The sequence below is a fragment of the Medicago truncatula genome, chromosome 4 (genome assembly GCF_003473485.1).
Source record: "Medicago truncatula cultivar Jemalong A17 chromosome 4, MtrunA17r5.0-ANR, whole genome shotgun sequence".
In the NCBI taxonomy this organism is placed as follows: Eukaryota; Viridiplantae; Streptophyta; class Magnoliopsida; order Fabales; family Fabaceae; genus Medicago; species Medicago truncatula.
In genome coordinates, this window is record NC_053045.1 from 59835956 (window position 1) to 59851450 (window position 15495).

The window sequence follows — 15495 nt, forward strand, 5'->3', positions numbered from 1 at the left end:
CAAAATGAACTATAGTGCTATACGATTCATTAATATTTAATGGAAAATGCTAAGGGCAATATTTTGGAAGTTTAAAAAATGTTATTTTTCAATGCAAAACTTTATTCTTTTAGTCCCTCCACAAATACACTTGTTAGCATCATGAGTGCATAACCCATATTTAATTTGAACACCTTTGAATTTTATATACTCACTTGTTTTCTTTATGTTTCTCTTTTTTATCACATCGTCAACATTTTACATTCATGTGTTCATAGTCCATTTATCTAATATTTATGCTACTTTTTACAAAAGGTATGTATAATTTTTGAAATGGATAAATATTATATTTAGAAGAAAAAAAATGATAAATATTTTTTTATAAAGAGAAAATGACATTTTTTAGTTAAAATACCACATTTTACTTTTAAAAGAGAAAATTTTATGCTGAAAATAGAACTTTTTAAAAGTTGATTATCCAATTTCTAAAAAAATATTATATTAGATTCCTTAGCAGGTACTAATTGTTAGCATTTTTTAATTCATTGTTCTTTTAAAAGAAAATTGTCGGTGTTTTGATGAACTTAGCAATTGATACATGATGTGTGGTTAAAGGTGTTCATATGAATCAATTGAGTTTTACGCGTCTTGTTTTGTTTTAGAAACCAGGTTGTTTAGGAAAATTGCAAGAAACAAGTTATTTAAAATACTCACGCATGTGGAAATGACTTGTAAAGATTAATTACAATTTTTACAAAGTTAAAAAATTTATTTAGAGTGTGTTTGATTCGTAAAACAATACTCTTATGTTATAAAATATAAACAAAAGTGAGTTAAAGAAAATAAGTATATTTAGACTAAATTTGATTCAAATACATCAATTTTCTTTAACTCATTTTTGCTTATATTTTGTAACAAGACAATACATGATAAGACATACTCGATTTAGAAAGAGAAATATTCAAACAGAGAAGGAGGGAGAATGAGAGAAGAAGAGGATCCAAGTTCTTTTTATTTTGGATAAAAAGTTTCTCATGGTTTAGTTTTTTTTTTTGTTACAAAAATTTTAGGGTGAGGGGATGGTGCCCCAGTTCAAAGCAGGGAAGACCTTCGGGCTCAAAGAGCACTTACAAAGGTATTTATATTTACCTCCCTTCAAAGGCACTAGTGGGGCTCGAACCCGGGTTCTCTCGGATTCAAGACCTGTCATTTTAAATCAAGACCCGTTTTTAAATCAAACAAGGTACAAAAGAAAGTTGTAGAGTCTAGTATCATATTTTTTTTTGGCAAGTTAAACACTCTTAAAAAAAGTTTAATGAAATAGTCCATCCGTCCCAAAATGTAAGCAAAAATGGATCGACATAAGTTGATTTATCTGGTACAAATTTGTGATATAATTTGGTTTTTAAGTTTTCCTTGTCCGTAGGCGATATGACAAATTCCATATAACCTAGCCCATCCAAATTGACATCGAAGACAATTAAACCTAAAACTTTGAGAGGAGCATACTCCAAAGTCTAAAGTCAACACCACCCGACCAACCTAAGTGAGGTTTGTCAAGTTTTAACTTAGATAAGTACATGAGCACTTGATCATAGAGCATACTCAACGCTGAGTACCCCAAACAGTGTTATTGAATGCAATGAATGTATATGTTACACAAGTTGAGGTGGCACTCAATATTCTATATTTCACGCTCTAAACCATGGGTTATTTATGATATCTGAGCAGAAGTTAGGTTGACGCTGGAGTCTGACACTAACCAAAATCGCAATAACAACAATCTTTGAGTATTAGTTGTTGCATTGCAGCAGTCACATTTATTTCAAATAATTTGCATCCAATAATGTCTAGTATCCTCATACTGGCTTTTCACGCGATCAGTGATTATTCTATTAGATGACAGTGGTGCATCATGTGGGTATGACTCATCAGAGTGGCTAGTTAGTATTGAATGGAGCAGCAACAATCTTTGGTGAAATGACCATAGACTAATTTTGATAGTTATATATGCAGATCACATCTGAGCTGCCAAGTGATAGCTAAGGCTGAACTTGATATAGTTCATTTAACTATTACAGACACCACTCAAAATTTTGCTGTCGATGGTTATGTGCCGAAACCAAACTAAATACTGGAAATTATTTGGGTGCAATGCAAAGAATGCAGCTATGTCAGTTTTGTAGCTTCACACCAAGTTAGATGAATGAGCATTTATTGATTATAGGCAATTTTCGGGGTACTCAGTTCAGTCGTGATCACCAAGATCCTCTGTATGGAACACCTAGTAGATCTTGATAGAATTTCTGACAGACTACAAATACAATTGCTTACCAATAAACTACTTGGATTTTTTTGATGTATAATAAACTAATTGTATGAAAATGGTTTTACAGGAACATGTCTATACTAAGTTGTGCATCTAATTGCACTGTAAAATACAGTACAGCTACACTTGCCAAAGTTTTCTTCAAATTTAGCTTTAATGCAGTTGCATTTTCCTGCATTTGTCGATTTTGATAGAACGATCTATGACTACGTCAAATGCAGGAAATCGTGATCAGTTGTCTACACAGTAAAGGTTTTATTCAAGATAGGTTTGATTCTTGAGCAGTGTTAGAAAACCAGAAAGTGAAAATCAAATGTCAAGTTCCAAAATCCACATTGAACAAAGAGGGGTATAGTTAAGCAAAATCAATCTTCTTTTTTCTCTAGCTAAGATATGAATGAAACTGAACCCTAACAAAATCAGTAAACTCTAATCACTACTAATTAAAAAGAAGGTTGATTCAGGTAAGCTTGTTGAGAATTTTGGATGCCCAACGCTTAACACGACCTCTAAGTGTGTAACCAAAAATAACTCCACCAACAAAGCAAATTGCACAAAGCTTGGAGCATGTCCAATAAGACAGAACTTGTCTGCAAGAATAATAAAATTTATCTCAATTCAAATCCTAATGAATTCACACAAACAATAGTGATATCGAAATTCCCAACAAACAAATTAATGGAAAAATCAACATCAGAAAAGAGACAGAGACATGCCTGGAAGGTCTGGTAGCCAAAACATATGATGAATCGTAAGAAGGTGTGGTCGACGACGACGTTTTGTGGTCGCCGGAAACCTTAACAACAGTTTTCACAGCACCGTCCATTGCTACTAACTAAACAACGATGCTCTTTCGTAACCCTTTTCTTATTGTGTTTATTTTTTTTTGGTTTAAATATGTCTTTAGTCCTTGCACTTTCATCAAATTTTGGCATTGGTCCCTACTTTTTTTTTTTGTTTGGAATTGATCCTTGCACTTTGTAAAAATATTGGTATTGGTCCCTCTGTTAACTTTCTGTTAAAAAAAAAACACAAAACTATTGGTATTGGTCCCTGCACTTTGTAAAAATATTGGTATTGGTCCCTGCACTTTGTAAAAATATTGGTATTGGTGTCTGCCCTTTGTAAAAATATTGATATTGGTGCCACGTGGCGTGAAATGATTGGGCCACATGGCACTCCGTTGGTTTTGTGTTTTTTTTTAACAGAAAGTTAACAGAGGGACTAATACCAATATTTTTACAAAGTGTAGGGACCAATGCCAAAATCTAATGAAAGTGCAGGGACCAATAACACATTTAAACCTTTTTTATTTTTCTATTTGTATATTTCGGATCCGAACGACGTCGTAGTTTATTTACTCTTCTCTTATACTACTAATATTTTAGACCCCAAAGATATCTCTATATAAATTCATAAAAATAAAAAACTTCAAGATATCTCCATATCAAATTTTCATAATTTTTTATAATATATTATTCAAAATATTTAAGCTCAAAATTATGCATTGACATGCATAATAAGCTCAACTATGTCAAATATTAAGGGACGGAGGGAGTAATATGACATTAAAGTGCAGTCAACTCATTGAATGTCAAAAAGTATTATTTTTAATTTAAAATTTTCTTTTTCTGGTTTCTTTAACCCGTGCTCGAGAGTAAGTTATTACTCACATATACAAATCATTATTTTTAGTAATTTATTCAAATCTATTACTACTTACAAAAAAAGAAAAACACTTGAGTGAGATGATAAAAGATTTTTTTTGAAGCTTAATCAAAAGTTATGAGTTTGAATCTAACTCTAAGAATGTATCAGTGTTAAATCTCGAGACTAAATTTTACCACTGATTATGGTTCTACCCAACTCTAGACATTAATTCTTTAATTACGCGCATAAGATATTCAAACTAAAGTTAATTTATTCCTTCCTTAAAAAAAGAGTAGTGATATTTGAACAATCATATGAGACAACTTATGTGACAATTTCTTTTTTCTCTCTTTTCATTGGTCAAAATCAATGGAGAGAGAAAAAGGAAGAGAGAATAAGAATATAATGTAAGTATGAGAAAGAAAGTTATCAAGAAGTTGTCACAAATTGGTTGTACAAATATCATTTCTCTTAAAAAAGTAAGAGATTAATCTATTGCGTGCTGAAAATACCCTCTTAAAGAAATAAATTATTACTTTTGGCCTTAAATATAAGTTAAGCATCCAGTGATACCGTGGGTCTGTTTGTTTTAGATTCTAAAAAAATGGATTTTTCTTTGTATTTTTATAAATAGATTTTTTGAAAATTTAGTCAAAAGTAGTAGAATATATTTCAAACTCATTTGATGCAAGTTAAAAAAGAGATTTTGACATTCACTAACTTAAATATTCATTGTTCGAGATTTTTTAAAATGACATTTTTCAAAAATGATTTTTATGAAAAGTTATTTGAAATTGTTTTTTTTTAGAGATTTTTTCAAAATTTAATATCCAAAAAAAATTATAACAAAATGATGAAATACTTAGAATGACATTTTAAGATAAGATATTCAAATGGATTTTTCATTTGAAACTTTCTTTAATTTTTTTTTGTTAATTCTATTTTAAAAAAAAACTACTAACTTTATCCCTAATTATAGGACCTTTTTGAAAAATAACGGGAATTAAGATAGTGGATATTTGTATTAAATATGTATGTAATTACTATTGTTTTTACAATTTTATCCTTTAAAAAAGAGAGTTGGTTTATGTTTTCAACCTGTTATTTATTGCTGATTGAAGAAAAAGATGTATAACAAATATGGACATGTATGTAAAGAAATAATTAATGTAGTTGAAAATAGCAAAGGGGTATTATAAAAAGGGACAAAAAAATTTATCAAAAGAGTTTTATAATTAAGAACGGAGGTAGTATAAGAAACGGACCTATATAGTACGTTGTTCGATGAGATGAATTATGTTCATTACCCAGATGGTTCTGCTCATTCCCAAAGTAAAAGTCGAAAATGCCCCTACACAACTTAACATGTGTAGCGTGACTTAAGTTATAATAAGGGTAGCGTGACTTAAGTCAGTTTCCAGCAACACAGAACCTCCATTCCTCCATTTTTCAACTTTTCAAAAAACGAAATTTTCACCTTCAAATCCGAATTTCACCATTCTTGCGCCATTCAAACCACAATTCGTCCACAATATCAAGTAAGTGATTATTATACTACTTCTTTGCATTATTTTGGTTGAAATTTTCAAATTTTTGTAGAAAATTAACATTTTTAGGTTTTTAAAAAATTGTCTCGCATGTTAAAGATTATGATTGTTAGTGATGATTTAACTTAGGAATTGTTGTTTAGATGTTGTTTAGGGTACAATGTGGTAGTTTAGGGTTTAGAAAATGTAAGATTACATAGTTGTTTGAAAAATGCACACTACGTGTTCGGTGAAATGTCTCAATGATATTTTTTTTTATTTTTTTGGATTGTTAATGAAGTAATTAGTTAGAGCTATGTTTGTTAATGTTGATGATAGTTAATTTGACTGCAATGTGGTAGTTTATGGATTCAAATGACATTGTCGATATTATAGATAGTGTTGTTGTATTATTAAAGATGACACATGTGTTGCTATCGAAATTATGTGCAAAAGTGTTAAAGATTTTTTTTCTTTTTGTGCAGATATGTCTGAGCAGGAGAGGAATGACATTTTTAGGGCTGGGAGGCGTGCCTCGACTGGTAGTGCACGGAGGGAGAAGCAAGCGTTACAGCCTCCGGCTGGTCGACGTCGAGGGAGACTGGGGGCCACGAGTCTTGCTACTGTTGATGTTGCGGGGGGATCGACGTCACACAGACGGGTGCATCCCAGATTGTGGACCCGCCACAGTACCAGCCTGAGCAACATTATCAGGAGCAGGCTTATCAGGAGCAGCATGAGAGGCAGATTCCAGAGGTGGTTTCAAATCCACTCTTCTTAAGCATCTTGGAGGGCCTCCGGACCGATTATAGCGTGTTTGACGATCATCAGGTTCCGAGGAGGAGGTCTAGGACTCATAGTCCACAGGAGCAGCAGTAGTGTCTTGTTTTTATGACTTGTTTTTATATGGCTTGTAGTATTTTCTTGACATTTTATTTGCGCGGTTGGCCTTATTTATGACATTTACGTTATTTTTCGTTAAAATTGTGTTTTTGAATTATTATTGAATGACTGCATGTTCTCTAAATTATGAGTTCAGGATGAACCAATGAATGGTTGTACCAAAATTATTATTGAATGATTGCATATTCACTAAAGAGGGATAGATGGAACAAGGCAGAAGCTACTGCCATGCAAGTCTGCTGTGCATATAGCATCAGCACCAATGTGAGTTAACTCATGCTAGTGTTAAAACTGGTGTGACTTAACTCACGCTAGTTAAATTCTGTTTTGGTGCTTGCTTTGTACCAGTTTTATGCCTAGCGTGGTTTAAGTCACGCAACGTGACTTAAGTTGCGTTACATTTTGTACTAACGTGAGTTAAGTCACGCAACATATGTTACGTTACGTTGTAATTTACATTAACGCATGTTAACTTACGTAGGGGTATTTCGGTTATTTACTTTGGAAATAAGCGAATCCATTTGGGTAATAAGCAGAATTCGGGTGAGATATCTCTCTCTACATCGAGCATCTTGGGGCTAAGTTAAGTTTGGTAGAAAGAGTTAGAACTTAATTACTAGGTAGGTAGAGTTGGGGTGAGAATTAGGCCACGCCAGAAAAGCCAATCCTGTCTCGCTGGCTTCACTGATTTCATCCACCCACTCAACCCAATGTATACACTTTCCCTCCCTCATATCATAATCTATCTATCTCTATCTACCACCCCATAAGGAAAAGAAAACACAACACAACACAACATGTTATCACTTTGTTCTTCCTCATCCATGGCTAAGGCTTCCCTCACTCTCCCAACCAATTCTTTCCCCACATTTATTCACCCTCAAAACATATCAACATCACTTACTTCAGCTCCATTCAATTCTCAATTTTTTGGCCTCAAGCTATCTCATTCTTCCATTTCCAAAACCACTTCTTCTCCACCTTCTTCATTCAAAAGAGGTTTCATTTTTGCCAAGGTACTTTATTCACAATATACAAGTTGCTACAATATATCAGCATTACTGTTTGTTTGTTTTCTATATGTTGAATTCATTGGCAAATGGGCAGGTGAGTAAAGGTTCAAAGCCACCGGCTTTCACTTTGAAAGACCAAGATGGCAAGACAGTGAGTCTCTCCAAGTACAAAGGGAAACCTGTGGTTGTTTATTTCTACCCTGCTGATGAGACCCCTGGCTGTACCAAACAGGTAAGAAGAAAGAAACACTCATTTACTCTCAATGCTGCATATTTTTGGAGTTTGGACTGATTCAATTTCCGGAGACCTCTGTTTGAACATCTAATCAAAATGAATGCTTCTTTAAATTTTGTAATTCATAAGTGGATATGCATTGTTAAGTGTCATTAGTAATTCTGATGCGACTATAGTGTGTAGTACTTCCCTTGTGTTAGTTCTGGCGGACCTTTTGGGGAGTTAATTAGTTAGGTCTCAGTCAAGGGTAATAGGGTAGTATATAAACTGATGTATCCTTGTAAAGAGATAAAAGAGTGACATTTTCATAGAATCGTTCATCAAGAGAGAAAATTGTGTGCTCAAGTGAGCAGGTTGAGATTTTCCTTTCCTACAAAGTCTTGTACATATGTTGTGTTTAACTTGATCATAGTGATAGAATCTAGAGCTGTAAAAATGGGCTAGCCCATTTGGACCACCCCACCAAGCCCTTTATTTTAGAATTCTGCTCTTCACCCAGCACAAAACACTTGCGCCATGCAGCCATGCTCAAAATGTCCCTGCATTAGTTAACTAACGCAAGTGTAAAAAATACCTGACTTAATTTTTACACGCTGCATGAGTTAACTCAGGCAAAAATTAACAGATGCGTTAACTCACGCTAGTTTTCAAAACTTCTGATCATATCACTCACGCTGATTTGACTGGAGCTTTATCACATGAAATGAATTTCTAGATTCGGTAGTATCTAAAATGAGAAAATGCAAAGTGGGCCAATGCATGAAAAGCAAAGACCAATTTGACTGGATCTTTAAAGAATTAACCACCACACCATGCATACAGAAACCACATGCATTCACTATTACTTATTTTACATGATGATCCTCTTTCTCTCTCATTGACCCATACATACATACATACATACATACATAATACTATTAATGTCACATGTGTAAAAACTAAGTCAAGCATTTTTTACACTTGCGTTAGTTAACTAACGCAAGAGCATTTTGAACATAGCTGCAGGGCGCGAGCGAAAAGTGTAGGTGAAGAGCAAAATTCTTTATTTTATAGAGCTTGGGCCTGAAAATTTAAGCCCATAATTTTTAGCCCGCTCAAAATACCGACTATCCTGCATGGGCCAGGGTAGCCTGTTTCCCGTATAACCAGAGTAAAGTCACAAACTGAAACAGAAATGTTGAAATTTGATTTTAACTATTAAAAGGCCACCTTTTTTATAGACATTAACTTTCAATACTCTAACAGCCATTGCCCAGAATATTAGTCTTGCTATCTCAACCATGCAACAATAATTTGGGCACTTGATGTGCAGTTACTGTGTGTCGAATGCAGCCACAACATCTTAGCAGTAATGCATAAAATTAAGTCAGTGCTATTGGGGAAATGAAAAAACATTGAATACATGTAGTGTTATTAGAGCTTGTTTTTAAGCAGGGTTTTTTAGCCCGGTTTGATAAAGCTTGAAGCCTGTGAAGGCCAGGTAGCCCGTTTTAATAGCTCTGGTAGGGTCAACCTCAGTGAGGATGTAGAAGACCAATCTCTGAACTTCGATAAATCTTGTGTGTTAATTCTTTACCTTCTGCAATATTTCATTTCTCCACGCGTTTTAGAACTGCTTTATCTTTTCTGTTTCAATCCACATCAGAAGAGTTCTCAAATTTTATCCAATATTTATCTACTGATTATTAGCACCTTGTCCTCTAATTCCTAACAGTAATTGTTCATGAAGGATTATGATATAATTAATTCCAATATGGTAAAGGCATGGAATCAGATTATGCAGAGTAGAGCAAATACAATAAACTATTTCCATCGTTCTACTTGTATAGTTAAGGAAACAATTTCATGAATTTATTATTGCAGGCCTGTGCTTTTAGGGATTCATATGAGAAGTTCAAGAAAGCAGGAGCAGAGGTTGTTGGGATAAGTGGAGACGATTCTTCCTCTCACAAGGTAAAACTCAGAATTTTCACTGCATAATATTCGTGCCAATTAATTAACCAATGCATTGCATGAAATGTAGGCATTTGCCAAGAAGTACAAACTTCCATTTACCTTGTTGAGTGATGAGGGTAACAAGGTAAGGAAAGAGTGGGGAGTGCCTGGCGATTTCTTTGGATCATTGCCTGGGAGAGAGACTTATGTTCTTGACAAAAATGGTGTGGTTCAGCTTGTATACAACAATCAGTTCCAACCTGAAAAGCATATTGATGAGACCTTGAAACTACTCCAAAGCCTTTAATCATTCTGCATCCCTTTTGCCTTAATTCATGTATGTAACTAAGAATTGTATGTAACCATTGTAATTAAGTAGCTGATTTTGAACACTACTTTGGTCACATGAAAGTGATAAAAATAATATTCCTTCTCATATAGAGATCAAACAGTTATAATGTCCCGCGATGGAAATATTACCTTCAATTGTCACGAACACTGTCACCTATCAGTATCTTTTGCATATGGTAAATAAAATTAGCTTCAATTGACAATTCATTATATTTTGTTTAGTGTGAGTTTTCTATGTGAGATAACAATGTTCATCAATTTGTATGATTTATTTGAGCAACATTGCTATAAACTTTGAAAGATTCATGGCTACATTTCAGTAACATGCAAAACGTTTAGAACACCATTTTGAAAATAAAACTTTTCACTAAATTTTCCCCACTCATTTTTCAAGGTGAGAACATGCAACTATTTTTCTTGAAATTTTACTGTTACTTATGCAGTTCTTCCTCCATGAACTCCATCCAAGATCATTACATATTTCATCACTATGGTTGATGCAATATGTTGAGATGCAGTGTCTCTTATAGAACTTTTCATTATCTCGATCTCCTTAAGGATATGTGAAAGCATTTGCTCAACTTTTGCAAGCTTGAAATTGTCATCTACAAGTCCGTAAAGCAATATCGAGCATAGCTCTGAAGAGTGTAGCTTTGAAACACTCTCAACATATCCACAAAAGCCTTGTTTGAAATCAATGGATGGATAGTTCTCCGATCACGATTAGAATGACTCAAGCTATTAGTACATGTTTGGGTTTAAACTTAGAACCTTCGTCTCTTTTAACCATTAGTTTAAAAGGTTGAATTATCCAACCTTTCCCGCTTAGATATACTAATAGTACATATTTTTTTATTTTTTTTGACAAAACTTGGTTATTATACTTGGACAAACTAAAGGAAGAACTCGGTTGGACAAATAATGTTGACTTTGTGTCAAAAATATGTTGACTTTATGCGTTGACTTGACATGCATTAAGATTTTTTTTCCCACACATACACATACTAGTATATTTTATTTTAGCCGTAAAGTTTAAGCATTTGTATTTAACTATTTATATAATCAAAGACATGAGGTGTTTGAAATTTGAGTATGCTCATATTCATTCATACATACTGTAAATCCTTTCTATGGAAATAAGCATGAATAAAATTATATAAATTCGTGCTTAACTTTGACTAAAATGGTCCCAAGATAAATAGGTGGATATTTTTTTTATTTTATTTAAAATATTTCAATTTTGAAAAGAAAATAAAAATACAAACTACCATAGTTTGAAAAATATATCTCAAAGTGATCTACTTTTAGACAGCCCACATTATTCTAAATGGCGAGTAAGGGTTCAATATGCATTTTTGGGTCCTAGCAGGACCTCTCCAATTAAAAATGGCGGGGTTGTGTTGTTGTTTTAAATTCCATGAAACTAAAAAATCATAGAAAAAAGATTAAAAATCCAACTCAATCTCGTCATTTCAATTGACGAGATCCTACTATGACAAAAATATCATATTAAACACAATTTTGTAATTTGGCGTGATAAGTTCCGACTAATACTCTAAAAGTAGGGTGTTTTTGGCAATTGTTTTCAAACTAAGATATTGATGTAACATTTTTTCAAAAAGTTGTTTAAAAAAACAAAATCCTAAATAGTTTTATGTTTAGATATAGTTTTATAAAATTGAATTGAACAATAAATAATATTCAAACTGAAAATATCAGTTTTGGTTAAAATGAATTTTGAAACCAAAATCAAGTATACACTTGCAGAATAATTTTTTTTATTTCTTCTAAAATGAATCTAAACACAAACATACATGCGTTTCAATACTGGACGTCCTAACACGTTCTTAACTCTGTAACAAACTCTATCGATTAAATCATTTTAGAGAGGAGGGCTAGAAAGACACATGTGGTATAATACCTAATTTTGTCTGGTCAGATGAAAAAATTCCAAAAAAAAAGTGGTAGCAATTTTATTTTATTATGTTTTTCCATGTTTCTTAATTTTCTCGTAAACGCTAAAAACATTTTAAAAAAATGTCTTCATTTCATTTATTAAATTTAATTACATGAACCTATACAATTGAGATTAAATGTTAATAAACTTCACCAAAAGACGAATGGTTTGGGATAACCGAAATTCGATAGAGTATAATAATTTTTCGTCAGATTATATTTCATGGTTGAACTCCAGATTATTTGACCCATTCATTTGAGAATTGAGGACTTAATATCAAAAGATAATTTAATTACATGGAAAACAAAATGATAGAACATTATTCAATACAATTAGAAGAAGAAGAAGGCTAAATTCGAACATTCTTACAACCGGTTGCACTCTATTTACCAATCTAGCAAAATGTCAAAAATATGGAAAAAGCAACAAAAAATAAATACAGGAAAAAATAACAGAAGAGAGGACGGTCCAACGGGTGTTTCATCATTTCGACCATCTTCAATATATATCATGTCAAATCTTCTTTCTCAATAGCTTTCTCATGTTTCTATTTTTCTACTCCAAAACAAACAACACGGTTTCTGCAACACTAACACTACAATTGTATCTCCTGCAATTTTGGTTTGCTCATATCTTAACCATATTTTTTTAGTATAAATATGAGTAAAAATGTAGAGCAAAGGGGAGATGAACCGAAAGAAAAAACATATAGGCTGAAGTGAGGGAAACAAAGAAAATAAACATTGGAAAATATTTGGTATGTTTTTTTTAAAAAGAAAACAAATATTAGGTCAAAGTTTTTTTATTTTGATTTACTTATTTGGTGTAGGGCTAAAGACAAGTTCGTAAGAGTTTACAATCATTTTACTCTAATGTCGCGTCTCTTCTACTTACAATGAATATTATATGAGATTTTATGAAGATATGTTTAAATTTTGTTAAGATTAGACCATTTGCACATGTTTATATTCTTATAATGCGAGATGTTATTTGCATAACCAAGTATATGTAGCTTCTAATTAAAATTTCATTATATTTATTTAATCTAATAATAAACTTACATTTCTTTGTTTTTTTTGTTATTTTTAGTGTTGTTTTATTGTTTATTAGAGTTATTTTTGAAATTATTTGACGTATTGAGATCATGCATTTAAAAATTTTAAACACATCTTGCTTCCAAAAATTAGTTTTACTTTGACCCTTTTTCTTTGTAAATTTTTTTATTTCCTAATGTAAAATTTTCAAATTTTATATATTTTACACGAGGCTAGACTAACTCGCAATAGTAATGATGTAACAGTTGTAGTTAGTATAAATTGTTGGACCTCCTGTTCTCAAACTTAAATCTAAGTCAAAGCGAATGTGAACAAAAGGTATAACAATTTGTGCTAATTGACCGCAATTGTTAAAGCGCCAAATTGTAAAGTACTCCACCCTTGCATGTAAAATTGTAAAAGTTGATCATTAAGCCTTTATAAATTTGAGACTAGCGAATTTTTTTTTTACAAATAAAGATGTTTAGTTTGGTCTATCAAACTAAAACTAATTTAATAAATCAAGAAGTCTCACCAAATTTGAATAATATATGCAGGAGTTTTAGTTTAAATCCAAAAAATCTCACTTATTCACTTTAAACAAAGAAAAAAAAGAGATGATTTAGGTAAATACTTGATCATATAAGTAGCATGTCTTCCTATTTGAGACAAAACTCTAATATCTCGGGTCTTGCAGGATCCAAATAGGCGACAACTCTTTCTAAGAGGTTTAACATTATTGCATGTTCAAGACTGAATTCGAACTCAAGATCTTAGTTAATTTTAGATTTTTTCTTTACAACTCTACGTATAAGTAACAATAATAAATGGGAGTGAAAAATAACAATTACATTACTGCATACAATAATCAAGATTCAGAGACAAATTGGATCACTGGTTTTGCGGAAAGTTGCAGTCATACTACTAATATTAACGTTGAGCTTCGTGCTATTTTCTATGGATTGCAACTTACTTACTTGGGACCATGGATTTAGAGACATCATTTGCAAGTACAGTTTTGACTTTTATCAAAGACGGAGTCTCACCTACTTAACCTTATGCTCTTCTAATTGATAACATTTGTTCCTTTATGACGAGGGATTGGAATGTTGTGTTTGCTCATACTTTGCGTTGCGCTGATTGGCTTGCTAAATTGGGTGCATCGGTTTTTAATGAGATCAAGATCATTCCAACTTGTCAGTCTCCCCGCCTTTAGTTTTTTTCCTTCTCTTCTTGTTGCTCTTTTAGCTAGTTTTCCTATTGATCAAAAAAAGAAGGGTTAATAGTGCCTTACCCCCCTGTAATATAGGTCATTTTTCGGTTTTCCACCCTATAATTTTTTTTTATTTACCCCCTATAAAAAAAATTGTTTTGGAATACCTCTAATAGGTCATAAAAAAACCTTTTTTTTTTTTTGCATAAATTTTCGTTTTTTTATGACCTATTAGGGGGTATTCCAAAACAAAAAAGATTTGCAGGGTAAATCAATAAAAAAAAATATTTTACAGGGAAAAGCAGAAATGACATATATTACACGGAGTAAAGTATCATTAACCCAAAAAAGAATAGTCAAGATTCATGCCCTATGATAAAATTTGTGCCATCTGCAGCCAAAAGAGAACTGGTTGGAAATCACAACCGAGATGAGAAGTGAAGATCAGAAGCCAAGTTCCACTACAATCTATATTGGATATTGTGCGGAAATTAACAATCAGTTGTGTGATTAAGTGTGACCTTCCAAACCATAACAAATTCAGTATCAAGCAATAATCATAACCAGTAACTATCTAAGAATGAAGCAAAATAAAAAAAGAACTTGACTCAAGATTTGTATAAAAAAAGAACTTGCACCTCAAGCTACATTACTGTTTGTATATTTTCAATTCATTTGCAAATGCTGCATTGTTTTGGACTCATTCAATTTCTGATCGATTATTAGAGTTGGTTAGTATTTCGATGTGTAGGTAGTTGCTTTATTATAGAGCACATTGTAGCTTCCAATAATAGTTATGTAACAATGTAAGTGTCGTTAGTCTAAAACGACTATATGTGTAGTATTTTGATTGTGTTAGTTCTTCTTGGATCTTCTTAGTTAGTTAATTAGTTAGTTCTGATCAGCTTGTTGGTAATTCAGTTATGAATAACTCTTGGCTCTTCTTAGTTAGTTAATTAGTTAGTTCTGATCAGCTTGTTGGTAATTCAGTTATGAATAACTATGTAGATTAAACAAACCATATTGGTTCCGGAATGTGTGAGGCACTGTCACTTTAGATCTGGAACGTACCGAAATTACAAACACATCCAAAGTCTATCTTTTATTAGACATTTTAATCTTTGTACGTATCTGTTTTCAGGTAGTCAATCAAGTCTTGAAATTCGTTTTCATTGGTCAACATAGTCCATAAAATCACTCACAAAAAAGATATTAGGCATGAATTTTGCTATTTCAATACATTTAATGACTACTGTGACAACGTGTCACACATTCGTCACCAAAATCTCTTTTTGATTAGCATGGCTATAAACCTATTCATGACTTGAGTGTATGAAAGGAGAACATACTTATATTTTTGTTATAATTTT

At 32.4% G+C, this 15495-nt stretch overlaps 2 protein-coding genes across 2 annotated transcripts; one reads left to right on the forward strand and one right to left on the reverse strand.

Annotated features, from left to right (window-relative positions):
* Window positions 1–2595: 2595 nt before the first annotated feature.
* On the reverse strand, window positions 2596–3189 carry LOC11440735 (uncharacterized). The gene is made up of 2 exons (XM_003609911.4): window positions 3025–3189; window positions 2596–2898 (listed from the first exon to the last, which is right to left on the reverse strand). Exons 1-2 carry the CDS (start codon window positions 3132–3134, stop codon window positions 2769–2771), a joined length of 240 nt encoding a protein of 79 aa, XP_003609959.1. The 5' UTR covers window positions 3135–3189; the 3' UTR covers window positions 2596–2768.
* Window positions 3190–7053: 3864 nt separating this feature from the next.
* Window positions 7054–10066, forward strand: LOC11441719 (peroxiredoxin Q, chloroplastic). Its single transcript, XM_003609913.4, has 4 exons — window positions 7054–7403; window positions 7495–7632; window positions 9499–9588; window positions 9659–10066. Exons 1-4 carry the CDS (start codon window positions 7185–7187, stop codon window positions 9875–9877), a joined length of 666 nt encoding a protein of 221 aa, XP_003609961.2. The 5' UTR covers window positions 7054–7184; the 3' UTR covers window positions 9878–10066.
* The last annotated feature ends 5429 nt before the right edge of the window (window positions 10067–15495 follow it).

Coding starts and splice junctions, on each gene's coding strand:
- LOC11440735 (XM_003609911.4), bottom strand. CDS start 3,134: ATGGACGGTGCTGTGAAAACTGTTGTTAAGGTTTCCGGCGACCACAAA. Junction 2,899..3,024: donor TTGGCTACCAGACCTTCCAG/GCATGTCTCTGT, acceptor TTATTCTTGCAG/ACAAGTTCTGTCTTATTGGA.
- LOC11441719 (XM_003609913.4), top strand. CDS start 7,185: ATGTTATCACTTTGTTCTTCCTCATCCATGGCTAAGGCTTCCCTCACT. Junction 7,633..9,498: donor CCCCTGGCTGTACCAAACAG/GTAAGAAGAAAG, acceptor TTATTATTGCAG/GCCTGTGCTTTTAGGGATTC. Junction 9,589..9,658: donor ACGATTCTTCCTCTCACAAG/GTAAAACTCAGA, acceptor CATGAAATGTAG/GCATTTGCCAAGAAGTACAA.